Genomic DNA, 24,147 nt, shown 5'->3' with positions numbered 1-24,147 from the left:
ATAAAAGTAAAATAACATAGAAATAAAATAATAAAAATCACGACGTTTCGGAGGCAAGCGTGCTGTGACGGTTCCACCTGAAGACGGAAGCTTGTGTTGCCTCCGAAACGTCGTGATTTTTATTATTTTATTTTATTTTACTTTTATTAATTTTAATTTTTACCTACGTGACTTTACCGAAAAAACCTAAGAATATCTTCTTGGTACTTTCGGTAAAGTCACGTAGAAGGGAAATAATAAAATAATAAAAATAAAACATAATTAAATAATTCTCACGACGTTTCGGCCACAACGCAAGCAGCCGTCCTCAGGTGAAGAACAGGTCTGTCGGGAAGACAGCGTCTGAATGGAATTCATTCAGACGCTGTCTTCCCGACAGATCTGTTCTTATGGTGGTGGTGGTGTTGGTGATGGTGTTAGTGGTGGTCTTTACCGAAAGAACCAAGAAGATGAATCCCTGCAGTCACGAAAGCTTTAAATCGAGACTTTGACTTTTAAACAACTTTTATTGCCGCCAGCAGCAAAAGCACTGGAGTCTATTTCGATATGAAATACACAAAGTCACCAGCAAACAAATGGAAATAAACGCTACAAATCCACGCGCTGTGGCGCTAAAAGCACCGCGCACAACACGAAAGAAAAGCCACGTGGTGGTGGTTGTGGTGGTGGTGGTCATCGCGCACGCCACGGTGACGAGCGAGCGCTTCAGAAGGTGAACAACACGAGGGTGCCGTCCACGCTGGTACAGAGAGGGGCTTGTCCGGCTCCCCAGCGTTCGAAGAAGACGTGCACATCACCAACATGTGTGTGGTACGCGGCGTGCTCCAGCCGGAGCCGCGCCTTGAGCAGAGAGAGACAGACAGAGAGAGAGACAGAGACACAGAGAGAGACAGAGACACAGAGAGAGATAGAGACACAGAGAGAGACAGAGACACAGAGAGAGAGAGAGAGAGACAGAGACACACAGAGAGAGACAGAGACACAGGGAGAGACAGAGACACAGAGAGAGACAGAGACACAGAGAGAGACAGAGACACAGAGAGAGACAGAGACACAGAGAGAGACAGAGACACAGATAGAGAGACAGAGACACACAGAAGAAGACGTGCACATCACCGACATGTGTGTGGTACGCGGCGTGCTCCAGCCGGAGCCGCGCCTTGAGCAGGCCCATGAACACTGGAAGCACAGAGAGCTGTAGTCCGTAACACCGCAGCAGCAACGAGTTACAAAGTTGACATAATTTTTACGAGACAAAGAAAACATTGCTGATGGTGGCGCGTGTGTTTTTTTTTGTAATTTCTACCCGCCTAACCTCATCACTTCCCCCATTCGCGCGCAACAACCACAGACTTTGCCAATGGTCCCGTGATTTCCTTTTTTCCCCCCTGACTTATCGGTCCAAGGCAGATCCTGCCTCGTCACGGATTGCAGCACCAAACGTTTTGAAACAACCTCGTTGCCTCCCTTTAACATCACTTAACCTTCCTTAAAAAAATATATAGTCTGGAGCGCATGATTAGCGCTGGATAGCGACCACATTTGCCATTTGTAACTGTGATCCTCACCCATGCATCCACAGTTCCATTTTAATGTGCAGTTTTATTGAGGGGCTGTGCGCTGTCTTGGTGTGGTTCTGGGACTGTTTTTTGTTTGCTGCCCTGTCCAAGATTGCATTTATTGTTGAAACATCGGCCAGGCATTTATGCACTTATGCAAAGTGTACTTCTGTACTTTATTTTTATTCAGTGACTTGCTTAGATTTTCTACACTTTGCAACTCCTATCGTGTGTTTGGACTGTTTGTTGTTGCAACTTTATGACCCACCCCGAATGGACATCTGTAAAAGCGAAGAGCTTCATAGCTTATCGGATTTCTCCAGTCTACATGCAGATTCTGATCCTCGATTAACTCGCATCCCAATTCTGGTTTGCTGATACATTTGTCGGCTGTGTTTAAAGTGTTTTATTTTTATTATCCAGTATGCAAATAAATGTATCTGACAACATACACACGTACATACCATACTACATAATGTGATTTCATTGCACTCATTGTACACATTATAGACTACGTAACGTCATCGTGCATTTAAACAGACTGCTTCGTGTCGTACGGCTGACGGAGATGCAGAACATCGACTGCAATATTCCTTGGTTCTTTCGGTAAAGTCACGTAGATATAGAAAAAAAATAACAATAAAAATAAAGCTAATACAAATGATCGCAACTGTTGATAAAGTCTTCTTGGTTCTTTCGGTAAAATCACGTAGAACGGAAATAATAAAATAATTAAAAAACATAATAAAATAATTACTTTATTTTAATAATAAAATAAATGCTTTAAATCGGGAGGTCTCATAATGTAAATGCTTACCCCGAGCTCTCAATACTCTGATGGTGCATTGTCTTTGAGTTGTGCGCCTTTTGGCGTCATCTGGTCCAACACCATGTGAGACTGGGCTCTAAGAAAATCTGTCTCGGTGTAGACCAATCAATTTCAAGGACAGTGCATACGTTATCAGAGTTGTCTTTTTGTTTGCATTTTGACCGCAAGTGTTGTGATTAATGCAAACATGATCCCTCGTATAAAGGTGTCAGTTTTGTTGCCAGATAAAAGGGTAAAAACCTATTACTACTACAAGCTCACTTAAATTGTACTAAATATAAGAATCAAAACGAATCTCTCCCGTCTCCGTCGTGCCTGTATCTCTCTCTCTTCTCTCCCTCGACGACCCTTGGATTCCATCTCGAGACGTTCACATCTGTCTTGTTTCTCCATCACCCTTCCGTTATCGAACGACTCGTGTCTGCATTTCTCTCATCTCGCTGAGTCGCTGTCTGTCGCCTGCTGTTGCTGTTCTGCATCTTTACCCAAGAAAGCCTCACTTTCAGGATGGGTCATGGCATTTTGTTTTCATAGGAAGGGGCACCCCCGGTTGGCAACGTACGGTGCAAAAGAAGTTCAATATTCGTGCATATGTACACATCGTACACACGTACACAGTACAGGCACCGCAGTACACACATCGTACAGACACGCAGTACGTACAAACAGTACGCACCCACGATCAGCACGGTTGGCAACGTCCGGTGCAAAAGAAGTTCAACATACGTACATACAAAAAGAAAACCCCTCTAAACTATTCCTAATCGATGTCCATATTGCAACCGAGTCACTCACGGCGTCATTTTTTCGAACGTGGCCCGGTAATTTGTTTAAGCGGTCAAGAATACGCAGACCGCAAGTGTTAACCAGGGGCGGCCGCTTGATTCGAACCACCAACGTTTTGCAAACGAGCGGTGGGACCTGCCACCGCTTGGCCAGGTCACCGCCCTCGATATCCATAAACCCATAAACGATCTGTCAACTCATTCGGAGTTTAGCCCCCCCCCCCCCCGAATATGCCAGCACCACCACTGTGAACAACAACAACAACGACAACAACAGACGGCTGCCACAGGTCCAATTTTTGTGCTTTGTTTTAACCCGGCGAGAAGCCAGGGCGAGCGTCACTTGCCAAGAGTGACCTGACCTGGGTCGCAACATTTATGTTTTTAAATCCTTTATATTAAGTTCGCTTGCTTGCTTACGACCGTGCACATCTTTCGGTCGTTTTTTAACCCACTTCCCGTGATCCAATCGAGCTGACATTTTGCACACAGACTCGTTGTGCGAGACAATTAATGTTCGTGAAAATTTTTTTTCCAAAATTTTACACTGTTTAGGGAAAACAAATTAAATATTTAATTACCAATTGCTTAATGGTGGCAGACAATCATCTGACCCATAGGTGGCAGCCATCTCAAGCCAGAGGACGAGAGGACTCTAGCCGCCACGCATATAAAGGATTTATAGTGAAAAACTTTGTTTTTACGGGTTATACTTATTTAATGACAAGGACGATGTAAAAATGAAGTAAAGCCTACGAGACCCCAAAAAAGGACGCAAATTCCCGAACCGTTCAAACTCGCAGACCCCCCAGCCCACGCTTTCACAAGGAGCACAGCAGTTGCCGATAAGGCAGCAGGAGATTTCACTCTTCCCCGTGACGGCAGCCGCAGGTTCTCATAAACACTTCACCTTTTTGTGGTTATTATATCTTTTTTTGGCAGGAGGGGGGGGAGGAGAGGCTGGGCTAGGGTGGGGGGCGGTGCTGGTGGTGGTGGTGGGGGTTACAGGGATATTTGCCAACATGTCAAGTTAGTTCAGCTGACTGTCTGTGATTCTGGCCGCGTATAAAAAGAGGAGGCGACCCGGTCCCTTGAGACATCACGGACACGGTGCCCCCCCCCCCCACACCAACTCCTTGGTCGGTGCATCTCGCTTGCAAGTAAGGGCCTCTTGCATTCATCCGTAACCCTCTTGATTCCGCGTGCATCACACCACTGAAGCTGCCACGGTGGTGGCAGCGTTCAGGTGACAGTTGACACGTGGAGGCAGCAATGTGTTCAGGTGCCAGTTGGCACGTAGTGGCAGCAATGTGTTCAGGTGACGGTTGCCACGTGGAGGCAGCAATGTGTTCAGGTGGCAGGTGGCACGAGGTGGCAGCAATGCGTTCAGGTGCCAGTTGGCACGTGGTGGCAGCAATGTGTTCAGGTGCCAGTTGCCACGTGGAGGCAGCAATGTGTTCAGGTGACAGTTGGCACGAGGTGGCAGCAATGTGTTCAGGTGACAGTTGGCACGTGGTGGCAGCAATGTGTTCAGGTGACAGTTGGTACGAGGTGGCAGCAATGTGTTCAGGTGACAGTTGGCACGTGGTGGCAGCAATGTGTTCAGGTGACAGTTGGCACGAGGTGACAGCAATGTGTTCAGGTGACAGTTGGCACGAGGTGGCAGCAATGTGTTCAGGTGACAGTTGGCACGAGGTGGCAGCAATGTGTTCAGGTGACAGTTGGCACGTGGTGGTAGCAATGTGTTCAGGTGACAGTTGGTACGAGGTGGCAGCAATGTGTTCAGGTGACAGTTGGCACGTGGTGGCAGCAATGTGTTCAGGTGACAGTTGGCACGAGGTGGCAGCAATGTGTTCAGGTGGCAGTTGGCACGTGGTGGCAGCAATGTGTTCAGGTGATAGTTGGCACGTGGTGGCAGCAATGTGTTCAGGTGCCAGTTGGCACGTGGTGGCAGCAATGTGTTCAGGTGCCAGTTGGCACGAGGTGGCAGCAATGTGTTCAGGTGATAGTTGGCACGTGGTGGCAGCAATGTGTTCAGGTGATAGTTGGCACGAGGTGGCAGCAATGTGTTCAGGTGCCAGTTGGCACGAGGTGGCAGCAATGTGTTCAGGTGATAGTTGGCACGAGGTGGCAGCAATGTGTTCAGGTGCCAGTTGGCACGAGGTGGCAGCAATGTGTTCAGGTGACAGTTGGCACGTGGAGGCAGCAATGTGTTCAGGTGGCAGTTGGCACGAGGTGGCAGCAATGTGTTCAGGTGCCAGTTGGCACGTGGTGGCAGCAATGCGTTCAGGTGCCAGTTGGCACGTGGAGGCAGCAATGCGTTCAGGTGCCAGTTGGCACGTGGTGGCAGCAATGCGTTCAGGTGCCAGTTGGCACGAGGTGGCAGCAATGTGTTCAGGTGCCAGTTGGCACGTGGTGGCAGCAATGTGTTCAGGTGGCAATTGGCACGTGGTGGCAGCAATGCGTTCAGGTGGCAGTTGACACGAGGTGGCAGCAATGTTTTCAGGTGGCAGTTGACACGAGGTGGCAGCAATGTGTTCAGGTGACAGTTGGCACGTGGTGGCAGCAATGCGTTCAGGTGGCAGTTGGCACGAGGAGGCAGCAATGTGTTCAGGTGCCAGTTGGCACGTGGTGGCAGCAATGTGTTCAGGTGGCAGTTGGCACGTGGTGGCAGCAATGTGTTCAGGTGCCAGTTGGCACGTGGTGGCAGCAATGCATTCAGGTGCCAGTTGGCACGAGGTGGCAGCAATGCGTTCAGGTGCCAGTTGGCACGTGGTGGCAGCAATGTGTTCAGGTGCCAGTTGGCACGTGGTGGCAGCAATGTGTTCAGGTGATAGTTGCCACGTGGTGGCAGCAATGTGTTCAGGTGGCAGTTGGCACGAGGTGGCAGCAATGTGTTCAGGTGCCAGTTGGCACGAGGCGGCAGCAATGTGCTCAGGTGCCAGTTGGCACGTGGAGGCAGAAATGCGTTCAGGTGACAGGTGGCAATGTTGAAGTCTGCTGGCCTCGACAACGCTTCATCAGAGAGGAAGAGTTCGCGTCGTGTTGCTGCTTCTTCTCCGTCGAAGTAACGCGGACCGCAGTGCGCTTTGCTAGATGGCCCATCTATTGGCTTGCATGGCCACCACCACACTACTGTGGCCTGTGGCTTGTCTTTAATGCATCTCCATGGGTCTTTATGGGTCTCTATGGGCCTCTACGCGTCTCTGTGCGTTTGCTACATGGTCCATAGTTTGGGTTTGCATCGCCACCATCTCAGTCGCGTTCGCTCGTGGCTTTAATTTTCCGTTCATGAAGGAGACGCGCGCATCGGCCTGATATCGATGTTCTGACGATGCGGGTGATGGTTACACTCCACCGGCGTCGTTGAGGAAGAATGTCAATACCAGGAAGAGGTCCGATGATGATGATGATGATATTCTTGGTTCTTTCGGTAAAGTCACGTAGAAGGGAAATAATAAAATTATAAAAATATAAAACAATAGTTTGTTGAAGGATCTCAAAGCTATGTGGAAACCCTCCTGGTAGAGGCGGTTAAATTTTTATTTAAAGCTTTCGTGACTGCAGGATTCATATTCTTGGTTCTTTCGGTAAAGTCACGAAGAAGGGAAATAATAAAAGAATAAAAATATAAAACAATAGTTTGTTGAAGGATCTCAAAGCTATGTGGAAACCCTCCTGGTAGAGGCGGTTAAATTTTGATTTAAAGCTTTCGTGACTGCAGAGATTCTTATTCTTGGTTCTTTCGGTAAAGTCACGAAAGCTTTACATCAAAATTTAACCGCCTCTACCAGGAGAGTTTCCACATAGCTTTGAGATCCTTCAACAAACTATTGTTTTATATTTTTATTCTTTTATTATTTCCCTTCTTCGTGACTTTACCGAAAGAACCAAGAATATGAATCCTGCAGTCACGAAAGCTTTAAATAAAAATTTAACCGCCTCTACCAGGAGGGTTTCCACATAGCTTTGAGATCCTTCAACAAACTATTGTTTTATATTCATATTATTTTATTATTTCCCTTCTACGTGACTTTACCGAAAGAACCAAGAATATGAATCCCTGCAGTCATGAAAGCTTTAAATCAAGATGATGACGATGATGTTTAGGGCCCCGAATGAGTTGGCGTCTATTCTGAACGGCCGCGTTGCTCCACTCTGCTCGCCAGTGAGTTTTTAAATCCTTTATATTAAGTTCACTTGCTTGCTTGCTTGCGCGCTTACGACCGTGCACATCTTTCGGTCGTTTTTTAACCCACTTCCCGTGATTCAATCGAGCTGACATTTTGCACACAGACTCGTTGTGCGTGACAATTTATTTTCGTTAATTTTTTTTTCCAAAATTGTACACTTTTCAGGGAAATTTTTTTTTATATTTAATTACCAATTGCTTCATGGTGGCAGGCAATCATCTGACCCATAGGTGGCAGCCATCTCAAGCCAGAGGACGAGAGGACTTATAGTGAAAAACTTTTTTTTACGGGTTAATTTTTGTTTTACTTTCCAGCATCCGGGCGAGATTCTAGGATGGTGACAGCAGCAGCGGCAGCGTGATCCAAGGGGATTGCGTGGTGGGGGGTCGTTGATGAGAGTGATCGTGGCGCCCAAACGAATAAGAAGAAACAGCCAAAAGCGACTTCCTGCTCCAATGAGCATTAGTATATTGGTGATCATTGGTAGATTGGTGATCATTGGTAGATTGGTAATCATTGGTAGATTGGTAATCATTGGTAGATTGGTGATCATTGGTAGATTGGTGATCATTGGTAGATTGGTGACCATTGGTAGATTGGTGATCATTGGTAGATTGGTGATCATTGGTAGATTGGTGATCAATGGTAGATTGTTGAACTGAGAGAGTGCAAACAAAGATCCCCGTGTAGCCTTACCAGTCTGTTGGGGCAAGTGCTGTTAGCGAGTAGCACCTATGAAGGCAGGCATGGCACACGAGAGGGTGAGTGGCCAACACCACGCCCGGCCGCCTTTGTCTCCCTAGTCGCGATGTTTACGCACGTCAGCAGGTACTCTTTTGAGGCTGATTCGACCTAGGGGAGGAGGCCCAAGACAGGTTCAGATCATCGTCTTTGGTGTCGAACACACAGTTGCTGTCAACTCTTATCAGTGCCCGACCTTATTACAGACCAATTCAGACCTTATTGGTGACCCCGTGCCCCTTATACATCTCAACGTTCATCCTACAAAGTCACCATCACAAGGGAGAAGCACAAACAAATAGACAAAAACTTTTTTTTAACTCAATTTCCCTTGTACAAGAATACGGGTAAACCGTACGTGTTGACAGCTATGAGACTCACACCACCACGACTCTCAGACTCAAGTTGGAAGGCGCTCGTGACGGAGGTGCTCAGCTGTTCGCCCCCCCCTACACACCCCACCCCCCACACACCCACACACCCCACACACACCCCACACACACCCCACCCCCTACACACCCACATACCCCACTCCACCCCCCACCCCCCACACATCCCACACACCCACACACCCCACACACCCCACCCCCACACACCCACACACCCCACACACCCCACCCCACACACACCCATATACCCCACTCCACCCCCCACGCCCCCCACACACCCAACCCCACCCCACCCACCACACCCCCCACCCCACCCCACCCCCCACACACCCCACCCCACCCCACCCCCCACACACCCCACCCCACCCCCCACACACCCAACCCCACCTCCCACTCACCCCACCCCCCACACACCCCACCCCCCCACACACCCCACCCCCACACCCCACCCCACTCCACACACCCCACCCCCCACACACCCCACCCCCCACACACCCCACCCCATCCCCCACACACCCCACCCCACCCCCCACACACCCCCACCCCCCACACACCCCCCACCCCCCACACCCCCCACCCCACCCCCCACACACCCCACCCCCCACAGTGGTGAATCAGAGGACCGCCGTGGCTCCGCCCCTCCTCCTCATCCCCCTCGTCGTCGTCGTCATGGTCACCGTTGCCGTGGCGACGCCGGCAGGACCGGAGCAGCTGGGAGACCCTCACCTGCAGCCGCACTGGGAGGCATGGAAGAGCCGCTACGACAAGGCCTATGACGAGGTGTGAAAAGCGGAGATTTTATTGCGATAAAGTTGTGGTGGTGGTGGTGGGGGGGGAGATTCATTAACGAGCCGTCGATTCGTCGGCTCAAATTCTGGCGCCACCGCCGGGGCTCAGAGATGTTAACTACCTCGCCTGGTACACAGGAGGTCGTGGGTTCGATCCCGACCCTAATCTATGATGTTTTTCTGGAGTTTGCGTCTCTCTCCGTGGTGAGATGTTAACTACCTCACATGGTACACAGGTGGTCGTAGGTTCGATCCCGACCATGACGCATGCTGTATATCTGGAGTTTGTGTCTCTCTGTCTCTCCGTGGTGAGATGTGAATTACCTCGTCTGGTACACAGGAGGTCGTGGGTTCGATCCCGACCCTGATACCTGATGTTTTTCTGGAGTTCGCGTCTCTCTCCGTGGTGAGATGTTAACTACCTCGCCTGGTACACAGGAGGTCGTGGGTTCGATCCCGACCCTAATCTATGATGTTTTTCTGGAGTTTGTGTCTCTCTCCGGGGTGAGATGTTAACTACCTCGCCTGGTACACAGGAGGTCGTGGGTTCGATCCCGACCCTAATCTATGATGTTTTTCTGGAGTTTGTGTCTCTCTCCGGGGTGAGATGTTAACTACCTCGCCTGGTACACAGGAGGTCGTGGGTTCGATCCCGACCCTAATCTATGATGTTTTTCTGGAGTTTGTGTCTCTCTCCGGGGTGAGATGTTAACTACCTCGCCTGGTACACAGGAGGTCGTGGGTTCGATCCCGACCCTGATACCTGATGTTTTTCTGGAGTTCGCGTCTCTCTCCGTGGTGAGATGTTAACTACCTCGCCTGGTACACAGGAGGTCGTGGGTTCGATCCCGACCCTAATCTATGATGTTTTTCTGGAGTTTGTGTCTCTCTCCGTAGTGAGATGTTAACTACCTCGCTTGGTACACAGGAGGTCGTGGGTTCGATCCCAACCCTGACGACGCATGCTGTATATCTGGAGTTTGTGTCTCTCTCCGTGGAGAGATGTTAACTACCTCGCCTGGTACACAGGAGGTCGTGGGTTCGATCCCGACCCTGATACCTGATGTTTTTCTGGAGTTTGCGTCTCTCTCCGTGGTGAGATGTTAACTACCTCGCCTGGTACACAGGAGGTCGTGGGTTCGATCCCGACCCTGATACATGATGTTTTTCTGGAGTTTGCTTCTCTCTCCGGGGTGAGATGTTAACTACCTCGCCTGGTACACAGGCGGTCGTGAGTTCGATCCCGACCCTGATCTATGTTTTTCTGGAGTTTGCGTCTCTCTCCGTGGAGAGATGTTAACTACCTCGCCTGGTACACAGGAGGTCGTGGGTTCGATCCCGACCCTGATACATGATGTTTTTCTGGAGTTTGCTTCTCTCTCTGGGGTGAGATGTTAACTACCTCGCCTGGTACACAGGCGGTCGTGAGTTCGATCCCGACCCTGATCTATGATGTTTTTCTGGAGTTTGCGTCTCTCTCCGTGGAGAGATGTTAACTACCTCGCCTGGTATACGTGAGGTTGTGGGTTCGATCCCGACCCTGACGATGCATGCTGTATATCTGGAGTTTGCGTGTTCACCCTCCCCGTAGTCGCGTGGAATTTTTTATCTGGGTGCTCCGGTTTTTTCGCTCCAAATTTAGAAACACGCGTTTAGAGTATGTGTCTGCTGCTGTAAATGACCACGCAAGAAGCCACTTCGTTGAGCTGTCATTTGTGATCGCCAGGTCGCTTCTGAAAAGGAGAGCTGTACAACTCAGTGGGCCCAACCTGGTCAAAAAAAACTAAACATAGTTTAGTTTTAAATAGAATAGATGTTTTGTTTACATTCAACGAATTAAAGGGAAGAGATCGTTTTCCCATTTGTACACTTTGTCTAGCAGGGGTGGGGAACCTTTTTTCTGCCAAGGGCCATTTGGATATTTACAACATCATTCGCGGGCCATACAAAATCATCAACTTAAAAATTAGCCCGATATATTTGGTCAAACATTTAATTAACTCACCCCTAATGCGATGGCTGGAACTGCTTCTCTTTGGCGAGGCGTGTGATGTTAGCTGCTATTGATGATGTTGCTGCTACTCGCAACTGCTTTTCCAGGTTTGCTCCTCGATTTATTGAATTTTGAGTCCCGCCTGCGGTTACCTTGGCAGGGCCAGACACCAAATGATTTCGTGGGCCCTATACGGCCCGCGGGCCGGACGTTCCCAACCCCTGGACTCTAATGGGTCCGTGCGATCCTCCGCTGCCACTAGAGGCCGCTACACTCTCCACCTCGTCTCCCCCTGGTGGTGCGCAGGCAGAGGAGGGCCGGCGTCGCCTCGTGTGGGAGCACAACCTAAAGATGATCGACCGGCACAACCTGGAGGAGGCCCTCGGCAAGCACTCCTACACGCTGGCCATGAACCAGTTCGGAGACGTGGTAAGTGCGGCCGCATCTGTGTCCGGATCGCTACGCAAGTGCTGTATGGGCATGGTCGTCATCACGATCCATGGGCGGAGAACCCCGTAGGTGTCCTCTGCACATTTTGTTAGTTAAATTTCGATTTAAAGCTTTCGTGACTGCAGGGATTCATCTTCTTGGTTCTTTCGGTAAAGTCACGTAGAAGGGAAATAATAAAATAATAAAAATAAAACAATAAAATAATTCTCACGATGTTTCGGCCACAACGCAAGCAGCCGTCCTCAGGTGAAGAACAGGTCTGTCGGAAAGACGCTGTCTGACAGACCTGGTCTTCACCTGAGGACGGCTGCTTGCGTTGTGGCCGAAACGTCGTGAGAATTATTTTATTATGTTTTACTTTTATTATTTTATTATTTCCCTTCTACGTGACTTTACCGAAAGAACCAAGAAGATTTTGTCAGTTGTCTCCACTTTCCTCTCTGCCTTGTGCCAATATGCTCAAGTGGTGACACATCTTCCGACACCAATCTGATGCATACCTGTCAACCCCTTATCAGTGCCCTCTACCTCATTACAGACCAATTCAGAACCTTATTGGTCACCCTGTGCCCTTATAAATCTCAATGTTCATCCTACAAAGTCCCATCACAAGGGAGTATTGAAACGGCAGTACGCCGTATGGACAGTGCGGGATTATCCTCGTAGCAAAAGTAGCTACATATGACGTAGCTACTAATATGTGGTAGTAGCTACTACTACATATGACGTAGCTAAGGGCCCCGCACATTCAAGGGCTCCGCACTAAATGCTTTCAAGCTATTAATTCCGTTTCAGTGATTCTGCACTTGCTCTATTACTATAGTACTATACTACCTTCAACTTTTATGAACGACTGGGTGTATGAGGTTAGCGATTTGTCGTATTATCTGGCTGCATAGCAAATGAAAAAAATACAATTACTTTACTATGCAAGTAAAATTGTTTTTTTTTATACTTGTGTTTATTTATTTATTTATGGCCCCTTATAACATCATACTACAGGCCCCGCACTAGTCTAATCCGGCACTGTGCGGTGTGAACCACCCGTACGGTATACATGCATCTTGGAATCCCTGCCTCACTTCATACAGCAAATCTGGCTGTGACGGTCCCACCTGATGACGGAGACTTGTGTTGCCTCCGAAACGTCGTGATTTTTGATTATTTTATTAATTAATTTTTTTTACCTACGTGACTTTACCGAAAAAACGAAGAGTATGAATCCTTGCGGTCACGAAAGCTTCAAATCCAGAATACATGCAACTATTTAACAGTGGGAAGTGACCCTAACGTGGCTCCCACGTCTCCCGCCTCATCATCTCCCCATGGCAGTCGGAGGAGGAATTCGAGCTGCAGATGGCGGCGTTGGAGCCGCTGGCAGATGACGACGGTGACGCGAGCGAGGAAGACAACGAGGTGAAGAAGTGGACAGAGTCGTCCGTCAATGCTCCACTCGACATGTCCCTGCCGAACGAGATGGACTGGCGGAATCGCGACGCCGTGACGCCCGTCAAGAACCAGAAGAAACCGGTACGCCTCCTTCATTCCACGTATTTGTTGAGCAAGAACTCGACCCCACTAAAGAGGGCATCGCAATACTTTACCGTGTGAATCTTACCTGTAAAATCAAGACGCATGTAAAAAAAAAGATCAAAACGTGAGGGCATATTCAAGGGAAAGCTCTCTCTCCCACTTCAGCAAAAATAAAAAATTATTGCTGTGATTTTCCCACCTGATGACGATTGCTTGTGATGCAATCGAAACGTCGTGATTTGTTTAATTTTTCTACCTACGTGACTTTACCGAAAGAACCAAAGAGTATGGATTCCTGCAGTCACGAAAGCTTAAAATCTAGAATGTGGCAGTTATTTTACTCGGGATAACAAACTATCTTGCAACAAACCTGACACTTTATTTACAAGGAGTCATGTTGCATTAAATGCAAACAAAAAACACAACTCTGATAATGATATGCACTGTCCTTGAAATTGATTGGTCCACACCCGAGACAGATTTTCTTGGAGCCTAGTCTCACATGGTGTTGGACCAGATGACGCCAAATGGCGTCAGTTTTGTTGCCAGATAAAATGGTAAAAAATTAACCCGTAAAAACAAAGTTTTTCACTATAAATCCTTTATATGTGTGGCATCGGGGCGGCTAGAGTCCTCTCGTCCTCTGGCTTGAGATGGCTGCCACCTATGGGTCAGATGATTGTCTGGTAGCAGCATTAAACAATTGGTAATTAAATATTTTAACAAAAATTTCCCTAAACAGTGTAAAATTTTGGAATTTTTTTTCACGAAAATGCATTGTCACGCACAACGAGTCTGTGTGCAAAATGTCAGCTCGAGTGGATCACGGGAAGTGGGTTAAAAAACGACCGAAAGATTTGCACGGTCCTAAGCAAGCAAGCGAACTTAATATAAAGGATTTAAAAAGCCAATCATCATATTTTGCTACTGGCAAAGGAGGTTCCAATGGTGTATTTCTGAAAAACCTCCACCCTTTCCCGTGCCACCCGTGCCGTTATCTCCTCTTCTCCATACCAGAGGAACTGCTGGGCCTCGTGGGCCTTCTCGGCCACGGGCGCGATGGAGAGCCACTGGAAGATCAAGCATAGCGGCGAGATGATGGAGCTCAGCGAGCAGCAGCTCATCGACTGCTCGCGCCCGTACGGCGCGCGCGGCTGCCGCAAAGGCTCGGCGAGCATGGGGTTCGTCGCCGTGCAGGAGATGCAGGGCATCGAGACGGAGGACGCATACCCGTACGAGGGCAGGGTACGTGCCGGGGTCGACCCCGGCGCCGATGGAGGGCTCGCCCGCTCTCTCGCTCTCTCTCTCTCTTTTTTTATTTCTTTTTGATAAATTGTATTTTTTGTATTTTTTATTTTAATATTTTTATTTATTTATTTACGTTCAGGGGAAACAAGAAGATGCTCGGTGTAGTCGGAACTTTGCTTCGTTCATAATTTAGTTTTTTTTAGTTTTTTTCAATGCTTTGCTTTATGTGCCCCCCCCCCCCCCCCGCGTTTAAATGAAAGATTTCACGAAAGATTTCACGCTTTGCTCTCCGCCCCCTCTCTCTCTACCCCCTCTCTCTACACCCCCCCTTTCTCTCTACCCCCTGTCTCTACCCCCCTCTCTCTCTACCCCCTCTCTCTACCCCCCCTCTCTCTCTACCCCCCCTCTCTCTCTACCCCTTCTCTCTACCCCCTCTCTCTACCCCCCTCTCTCTCTACCCCCCCTTTCTCTCTACCCCCCATCTCTCTCTACCCCCTCTCTCTACCCCCCTCTCTCTCTACCCCCTCTCTCTACCCCCCCTCTCTCTCTACCCCCTCTCTCTACCCCCCTCTCTCTCTACCCCCTCTCGCTACCCCCCCTTCTCTCTACCCCCCCTTTCTCTCTACCCCCCTCTCTCTCTCTCTACCCCCTCTCTCTCTACCCCCCTCTCTCTCTACCCCCTCTCTCTACCCCCCCTTCTCTCTCTACCCCCTCTCTCTACCCCCCTCTCTCTACCCCCTCTCTCTCTGCCCCCCCTCTCTCTACCCTCTCTCTCTCTCTACCCCCTCTCTCTCTACCCCCCCTCTCTCTCTACCCCCTCTCTCTCTCTCTACCCCCCTCTCTCTACCCCCCCTCTCTCTACCCCCCCTCTCTCTCTACCCCCTCTCTCTACCCCCCTCTCTCTCTACCCCCTCTCTCTACCCCCCTCTCTCTCTACCCCCTTTCTCTCTACCCCCCTCTCTCTCTACCCCCTCTCTCTACCCCCCCCCTCTCTCTCTACCCCCTCTCTCTACCCCCCCCCTCTCTCTCTACCCCCTCTCTCTACCCCCCTTCTCTCTAGCCCCCCTTTCTCTCTACCCCCCATCTCTCTCTACCCCCTCTCTCCCTACTCTCTGTCTATGTTCCCCCTGTTCTCCCTCTCGCTCTCCCTCTCTCCCTCTCGCCATGGTTACGAGGAACATTTACTTGGAGAAGGGGGCAGCGGTGGGTAGATGGGAGGGGGGGGGTGCCAGAGGGAAAGGGGGTGCACAGGTGGCGGCAGCGTCGTGGCGTGGTTGTTGGCTACGTACGGTATGAAAGAAGTTCAACATACATGCTGCACAAAGACTATCACTGCCCATAGACTCAACATTGCACCTCCGATCAGAAAGGTTTGCTACGTACGGTGCAAAAGAAGTTCAACATTTGATTTGCCGCAGTCCCAACGTGTTTGACTTCACTACAAGAACTTAGCAGGGGTGGGTGGGACATTCAGCCCCCCCTCCCACTTAACTCTACTGGGACAGCGCTGGGATGGGGTGGGGGTGAGCATGGGTATTGGGTGAGGATGGGGATGGGGTGAGAATGGGGATGGGGTTGGGGTGAGGATGGGGTTGGGGTGAGGATGGGGATGGGGTGAGGATGGGGTGAAGATGGGGTTGGGGTGAGGATGGGATTGGAGTGAGGATGGGATTGGAGTGAGGATGGGGTTGGGGTGAGGATGGGGATGGAGTGAGGATGGGGTCGGAGTGAGGATGGGGTTGGAGTGAGGATGGAGTTGGGGTGAGGATGGGGTTGGGGTGAGAATGGGGATGGGGTTGGGGTGAGGATGGGGTTGGGGTGAGGATGGGGTTGGGGTGAGAATGGGGATGGGGTTGGGGTGAGGATGGGGTTGGGGTGAGGATGGGGTTGGGGTGAGGATGGGGTTGGGGTGAGAATGGGGATGGGGTTGGGGTGAGGATGGGGTTGGGGTGAGGATGGGGATGGGGTGAGGATTGGGTGAAGATGGGATTGGAGTGAGGATGGGATTGGAGTGAGGATGGGGTTGGGGTGAGGATGGGGTTGGGGTGAGAATGGGGATGGGGTTGGGGTGAGGATGGGGTTGGGGTGAGGATGGGGTTGGGGTGAGGATGGGGTTGGGGTGAGAATGGGGATGGGGTTGGGGTGAGGATGGGGATGGGGTGAGGATGGGGTTGGGGTGAGAATGGGGATGGGGTTGGGGTGAGGATGGGGTTGGGGTGAGGATGGGGTTGGAGTGAGGATGGGGTTGGGGTGAGGATGGGGATGGAGTGAGGATGGGGTCGGAGTGAGGATGGGGTTGGAGTGAGGATGGGGTTGGGGTGAGGATGGGGTTGGGGTGAGAATGGGGATGGGGTTGGGGTGAAGATGGGGTTGGGGTGAGGATGGGGTTGGGGTGAGGATGGGGTTGGGGTGAGAATGGGGATGGGGTTGGGGTGAGGATGGGGATGGGGTGAGGATGGGGTTGGGGTGAGAATGGGGATGGGGTTGGGGTGAGGATGGGGTTGGGGTGAGGATGGGGTTGGGGTGAGAATGGGGATGGGGTGAGGATGGGGTTGGGGTGAGGATGGGGTTGGGGTGAGGATGGGGATGGGGTTGGGGTGAGGATGGGGATGGGGTGAGGATGGGGTTGGGGTGAGAATGGGGATGGGGTTGGGGTGAGGATGGGGTTGGGGTGAGGATGGGGATGGGGTGAGGATGGGGTTGGGGTGAGGATGGGGTTGGGGTGAGAATGGGGATGGGGTTGGGGTGAGGATGGGGTTGGGGTGAGGATGGGGTTGGGGTGAGAATGGGGATGGGGTGAGGATGGGGTTGGGGTGAGGATGGGTTTGGGGTGAGGATGGGGTTGGGGTGAGGATGGGGTTGGGGTGAGGATGGGGTTGGGGTGAGGATGGGTTTGGGGTGAGGATGGGGTTGGGGTGAGGATGGGGTTGTGGTGAGGATGGGGTCATGGTGAGGATGGGGTGAGGATGGCATTGGGGTGATGGGGCAAGGATGTTGCCACTCGGCTCTCAGCCGCCCACGTCATTTACATCGCGTTTGACTCCCCGCCCGCCCGCCCGCCCGCCTGCAGGACAACATCGCGTGTCGCTTCAACATCAGCCAGCGCTCCCCGGTGAGGGTCTCCGGCTACAAGAGGGTCCCCAGCGGCAGCGAGTCCCATCTGCAGGCCGCCTTGGCCACCGAGGGACCAGTGGCGGTGGCGATCGACGCGCGGCACATCAAGATCTTCTACAAATCCGGTGCGTCCAAACCCCATTCCCCAAACACGATTCCCACCGATCCTCCTTCCGCCTCCACGCGGTCCCGTCTCCCCATCTCTCTCCCTCCCGATGTCCCCCCACCCTCTCGCGCAGGGGGCAACCGCGCACAGCTGCGCTCGGGATGTTGAGGAGGCCTGTGCCCTTTGGGGCCGTCCATAAATGACGTCACGCGATTTTGGACGAGTTTCCCTCCCCCCCTTCGTCACACGGCGTCACAAAAAGTCAGACCCCACACCCCTCAAATATGACGTCACAAAGCTCTGCCCCCCCCCTTCCCCCCCTCCAAAATCATATTTCCATTTTGAAAATAAAACATGCTTCAAATCGCTTTAAACTATTGTCATTGTAGTGCGTATTTAATGTGGCGCTGCACTCTGATGTTGTAGGAGTGTTGTTATAACAATTAGTGCTATAACAATTCTATTTAAAGTTGCGCATTTTAATGTGACGTCACATTTCTCAAACCCCTCGTCACACATCGTCACAAATGTCTGCCCCCCCCCCCCAAGGTGCGTGACGTGACGTCATTTATGGATGGCCCCTTACTCGCCAAGGCAGTGGTTCTTAACCTTAACTGCAGCGTTGCACGCCTTTGGTTCTCGATCATAAACCAAGAAAAGTACAATGTTAATAAATACATAGGGTTTATATGAAACAAAGTAAGTTTTAATATAAAATAATAAAAATTATAAAAATAAAACATAATAAAAATATTTTATTATGTTTTATTTTTATTATTTTATTACTTCCCTTCTACGTGACTTTACCGAAAGAACCAAGAAGATGAATCCCTGCAGTCACGAAAGCTTTAAATCGAAATTTAAGTTTTAATAATAATAATAATAAGGTTTTTCCCCTTTTTTCTGGCAACAAAACTGAAACATTTTTGCAAGGATTCACGTCTGCATTAACCACAATACTTGCAGTCAAAACGCAAACAAAAAACACACTCTGATAATATTATATGCATTGTCCTTGAAACTGATTGGTCCACACCAAGGGACGGCTTTCTTTTGAGCCTCGACCCAATTGGTGCTCGACCAGAGGACGCCAAAAGGCGTACAGCTCAAAGACAATGCATTACACTGGAAGAGAAATAATAAAATAATACAAATATAAAACAATAAAAATTCTCACGACGTTTCGACTGCGATACAAGCAATACGAGCAATCATCATCATCAGGTGTAAAATCCACAGCAATACATTTTACACCTGATGATGATTGCTTGTATTTCAGTCGAAACGTCGTATTTATATTATTTTATTATTTCTCTTCTACGTGACTTTACCGAAAGAACCAAGGATATAACTTTCAAACAGTTTGTGCTGCTGCTGCTGCCCCATGATACTACCGCCGCTGCCACGCGGCTTGTTTCACCCGTTCGTACCTGCTTCGTACAGCTGCTGGACAGACGTCGTCCCTGCTGACTACGTTTATGATATAGCAGAGGTCGCAACCGGGTACCCGATACCCGTACCCTACCCGATACCCGGCTACCCGTACCTGACCGGGTACGGGTAGCCCTTTGCGACCCTGGTGCGGCCGGGTACGGGTACGGGTAGATCGTGAGTCACTGGTGAGTAACTGTTTGTCACTCATTTCCCAACGCCTTGTCTCTTCTCACAATTCAAGTTCCTAGAATCAACCCACCCGCGCCTGCAACATGGCTTCATCCCAGAGGTCGCAATCAGGTACCCGATACGGGTAGGGTACGGGTACCCGTTTGCGACCCTGGTGCGGCCGGGTACGGGTAAGGAATCAAAACCCGTTTCCGACCTCTGTGATATAGTCTTTCCCCTAACTACGATGGGAGCCGCGCTGCGTGCCGCAGAGAAGCAGATTTCATTTAAAATTATTGGGAGAAAAAAAATTAAGCCTAAAAATATTATGAGCGGAAAAATGTCTTCAGCTTTTTTTGTTCACTCTTGATCAATCATCATATCGGATGACGCAACTTTGAAGGGATGCCGTTCACGTTCATCGATAACAAATTCAATGTTCTGGCAGGACGACCGCGTTGCGAGCGCCACGTTGCTTTACTTTTGTTTAATCTTAGATATTTGTTCGGCTGTTATTTGAGGTGTACTAAGCACTACTCACTTGATACAGCTATCGTGCTGTGACGGTTCCACCTGAAGACGGAAGCTTGTGTTGCCTCCGAAACGTCGTGATTTTTATTTTATTTTTACTTTTATTAATTTTAAATTTTTACCTACGTGACTTAAGAATATAAGTGTACTAAGCAGTCGTACTCTATAACCAGGGGCTCTCACCTGGGCTTAAATCCATCCATTAGCTCACACGAGCGAATCAATGGTTAGAACGAATTAATTGAATGAACGAATGAATGAATGAACGAACGAATGAATGAACGAGCGATGATTCCTGTGGTTCGCGTGCAGGCATCTACTACAGCCGTTTTTGCCGCAATAAAGCCAAGAGGCTGCACCACTCCATGCTCGCCGTGGGATACGGCACGGAGGATGGCAAGGATTTCTGGCTGCTGAAGAACAGGTGAGGGGGGGGGGGGTGAAGGGTGAGGGGGGGGGTTAGGGAGGTTAGGGAGGGGGTTAGGGAGGGGGGTTAGGGAGGGGGGTGAGGAGGGGGATTAGGGAGGGGGGGGTGAGGGGGGTTAGGGAGGGGGGTGAGGGCGGGTGAGGGGGGATGAGGGGGGATGAGGGGGATTAGGGAGGGGGGTTAGGGAGGGGGGTGAGGGGGGGGGGTGAGGGGGGTTAGGGAGGGGGGCGAGGGGGGGGTGAGGGGGAGTTGCGGGGTTCTAGGGAGGGGGGTAGCCGCGGCATACGCGTGTGCAATTTTGCAGTGGAAGTCACAGATTTTGTTGTAGTGGCGGCTCGCCTCTGGCTCCGACTCTGCCTCGGGCTCTAACGAGTGGCTCAGCCGTGGCTCAGCTTCAGGCTCAGCTAGCGGAAATCCAGAACTTGGCTGGGAGCCTCGGACCTTGCCGGGTGCCGGCTAAAGTATGGGGTGCCATGGTGGCGAGGAGATGTTCACTACCTCGCCTGGTCTACACGAGGTCGTGGGTTTGATCATCACCCTGATGCGTGCTGTTTATTTGGAGTTTGCGTGTCTCTCTCTCATCACCACGGTGGCTAAGAGATGTTAACTACCTCGCCTGGTATACACGAGGTCGTGGATTCGATCCCGACCTCGATGCCTGCTGCTGTATATTTGGAGTTTGCTTGTTCTCCCCGTGATCACGTGGATTTTTCTCCGGGTCATCCGGTTTTTCCCTCCACATTTAAGAATTAACACGCGTTTTGAGTATTTGCCTGCTATAAATTTCCACACGATGAAAAGCCACTTGGTTGAGCTATCATTTGTGAAAGCCAGGTCACTTCTGAAAAAGAGCTACACAGCTCAGTCGGGACTTAAACCTAATAAAACTAAATAAATAAAGTAAGCGTATGGCTTTGGGCTGGCTCCCTTGAGCCAGAGCCAAGCCGGAGCCAGCTCTGACTCATACTCAGAGGTCGCAAACACGTTTTGATTCCTTACTCGTACACGTACCCGGCCGCACCAGGGTCGCAAATGGGTACCCGTTCCCTACCCGTACCCGTACCCTACCCGAAATGAGTGACAAACGGCTACTCACCAGTGACTCACGGTCTACCCGTACCCGTACCCGGCCGCACCAGGGTCGCAAACGGGTACCCGTACCCATACCCGGCCGCACCAGGGTCGCAAATGGGTACCCGTTCCCTACCCGTACCCGTACCCTACCCGAAATGAGTGACAAACGGTTACTCACCAGTGACTCACGGCCTACCCGTACCCGTACCCGGCCGCACCAGGGTCGCAAACGGGTACCCGTACCCGGTTCGGTACGGGTAGCCAGGTATCGGGTAGGGTACGGGTATCGGGTACCCGATTGCGACCTCTGCTCAGACTACGGCCCTAAGTTGTATTTAGTGCTGTGTCATTCCAAGTGTAAACTCCTCCGAGATTCTTAATTCCATTGCCAGTTTTTGTTCCACTTTCTTTGTCACTTTTCACGATGTCTGATCCGTGTCACAGCAGTAGCAGATGAAACTTGCCTTGTACACGACTTTTCGCTTTGCTTGTATGAAGGTCCCTCTGTTAATTTATTACCAGCCCTCCTATGTCCCAGTTGGCTATCTGGAAAAAAAAAACATATTTGCACATCCGGTACACCACATCCAGTATACGTAGCTACGAGTCACGCGGCTTCTACTCCAACCTACCAATGACCCGGAGAATATATATTTTTTATGATCAATTAATCTGTGCCTGTAACGTGCAAACGTGACCTAACATAGGTAAACCAAACACGATCGTGCATTGCAGACACGGTGCATGTTGTGTGTGTGTGTTGTGTGCAGCTGGGGCGCTGGGTGGGGGGAGCAAGGCTACATGAGGCTGGCGAGAAACAGAAACAACAACTGTGGCGTCGCCAGTGACGCCACGTACCCAGTCGTGTGACCCAGCGAGCGGCCAGGCTGCTCGGCCTAGAGGCGCTTGAGCTCCAGTGCCCGTGCCCGTCACCTCTCCGCTGCCACCACGTCCATCACGTCCATCACCTCCACGTCCATCACCTCCACGTCCATCACCTCCACGTCCATCACCTCCACGTCCATCACGTCCATCACCTACACGTCCATCACCTCCACCACCTCCACGTCCATCACCTCCACCACCTCCACCACCACTCCCATCACCTACCCGTCCATCACCTACACGTCCATCACCTACACGTCCATCACCTCCACCACCTCCACCACCACGCCCATCACCTACACGTCCATCACCTACACGTCCATCACCTACACGTCCATCACCTCCACCACCTCCACCACCATGTCCACGTCCATCATCTCCACCACCACGTCCATTATCTCCACCACCTCCACCACCACTCCCATCACCTACCCGTCCATCACCTACACGTCCATCACCTACACGTCCATCACCTCCACCACCTCCACCACCACGCCCATCACCTACACGTCCATCACCTACACGTCCATCACCTACACGTCCATCACCTCCACCACCTCCACCACCACGTCCACGTCCATCATCTCCACCACCACGTCCATTATCTCCACCACCTCCACCACCACTCCCATCACCTACCCGTCCATCACCTACACGTCCATCACCTACACGTCCATCACCTCCACCACCTCCACCACCACGCCCATCACCTACACGTCCATCACCTACACGTCCATCACCTACACGTCCATCACCTCCACCACCTCCACCACCACGTCCACGTCCATCATCTCCACCACCACGTCCATTATCTCCACCACCACGGCCATAAAATTCCACGTCCATCACCCCCATCACCTCCACGTCCATCACCTACACGTCCATCACCTCCACCACCTCCACCACCACGTCCATTATCTCCACCACCACGTCCATAAAACTCCACATCCATCACCTCCACCACCTCCACGTCCATCACCTCCACCACCTCCAACACCATCGCCTTTTGCACCGATAACCACCATCGCCATCACCACCATCTCCATCACCACCACCAACAATACTTCTGTCTGTACTAACATTACCACCACCAACACCATCATAGACACTGACAACACCACCACCGCCACTAAAAATACTACCACTACTACCATCACCAGACACGTACTGACACCTCCACTTCCGTCACTACGATCATCGACGCTATTGATACTTCCATAACCACCACTACCAACACAACCGCAGACGCGACTGAAACATCCATCGCCAGCACCACTTAACAAACATCACCACCGCTTTAACTGACGTAGCCACCATAACCTTCACCGCTGCTGCCTTTGCCACCACGACTGCTAACACTACCACCACGACCAACACCACCACAACCAAAATCATATCCACAAACATCACTTACATCAGCACTTTCAGCACTACCAACACTATCATAGCCTTAACACCATCACCACCAGCACCACTGCCATGGTTAACTACCACTACAATGGCTGCCACAAACACTGTCACAACTACTACTGCCCACATCACCACCAAATGCACCACTGTCAGTTTGCTTTTTATGTGGGCCGTGAGGACTGGAGTCTCTGAATCCTCGTCTGTTTTTTGGGTCGGACATAAGGCATTGCCACTCAGACATACTGAGGAGTTGACATTGGAGGCTGGTTGATCGGGCCACAGCGACACAATATAATTGGGTTTAATCGTTGCGATATTTCTGAATTAAAATGCATTAACAATTCTTGCTTGTAGTGTTTTGCCTATGTTTAGCTTTCGATTTTAATTCCCAATAAAATATGTTGAACAGTTCATTTTTTGTTCGTGCTTTTTATTTTATTTAAATCACGATTGCCGAGCACAGGCCCAAAGACGCCAAACGGCCTGCAAC

General features: G+C 50.6%; 1 protein-coding gene and 1 long non-coding RNA gene across 2 annotated transcripts in view; one reads left to right on the top strand and one right to left on the bottom strand.

The window, feature by feature from the left end:
• LOC133361321 (uncharacterized) overlaps window positions 1-24,147 on the bottom strand; it is a 329,555-nt gene that overhangs the window by 123,352 nt on the left and 182,056 nt on the right. The window lies entirely within an intron of this gene.
• Window positions 4,225-24,068, top strand: LOC133352495 (procathepsin L-like). Its single transcript, XM_061568218.1, has 8 exons — window positions 4,225-4,333; window positions 9,104-9,276; window positions 11,584-11,706; window positions 13,060-13,257; window positions 14,278-14,505; window positions 17,579-17,747; window positions 20,174-20,285; window positions 22,133-24,068. Coding segments are annotated over exons 1-8 (1,104 nt in total). The 5' UTR covers window positions 4,225-4,332; the 3' UTR covers window positions 22,233-24,068.

The sequence above is a fragment of the Lethenteron reissneri genome, chromosome 1, assembly GCF_015708825.2.
Source record: "Lethenteron reissneri isolate LAM-NWPU_2019-01 chromosome 1, ASM1570882v1, whole genome shotgun sequence".
In the NCBI taxonomy this organism is placed as follows: Eukaryota; Metazoa; Chordata; class Hyperoartia; order Petromyzontiformes; family Petromyzontidae; genus Lethenteron; species Lethenteron reissneri.
Note: the sequence above shows the minus strand (reverse complement) of the source record. Positions and strands in the feature narration are given on the sequence as shown.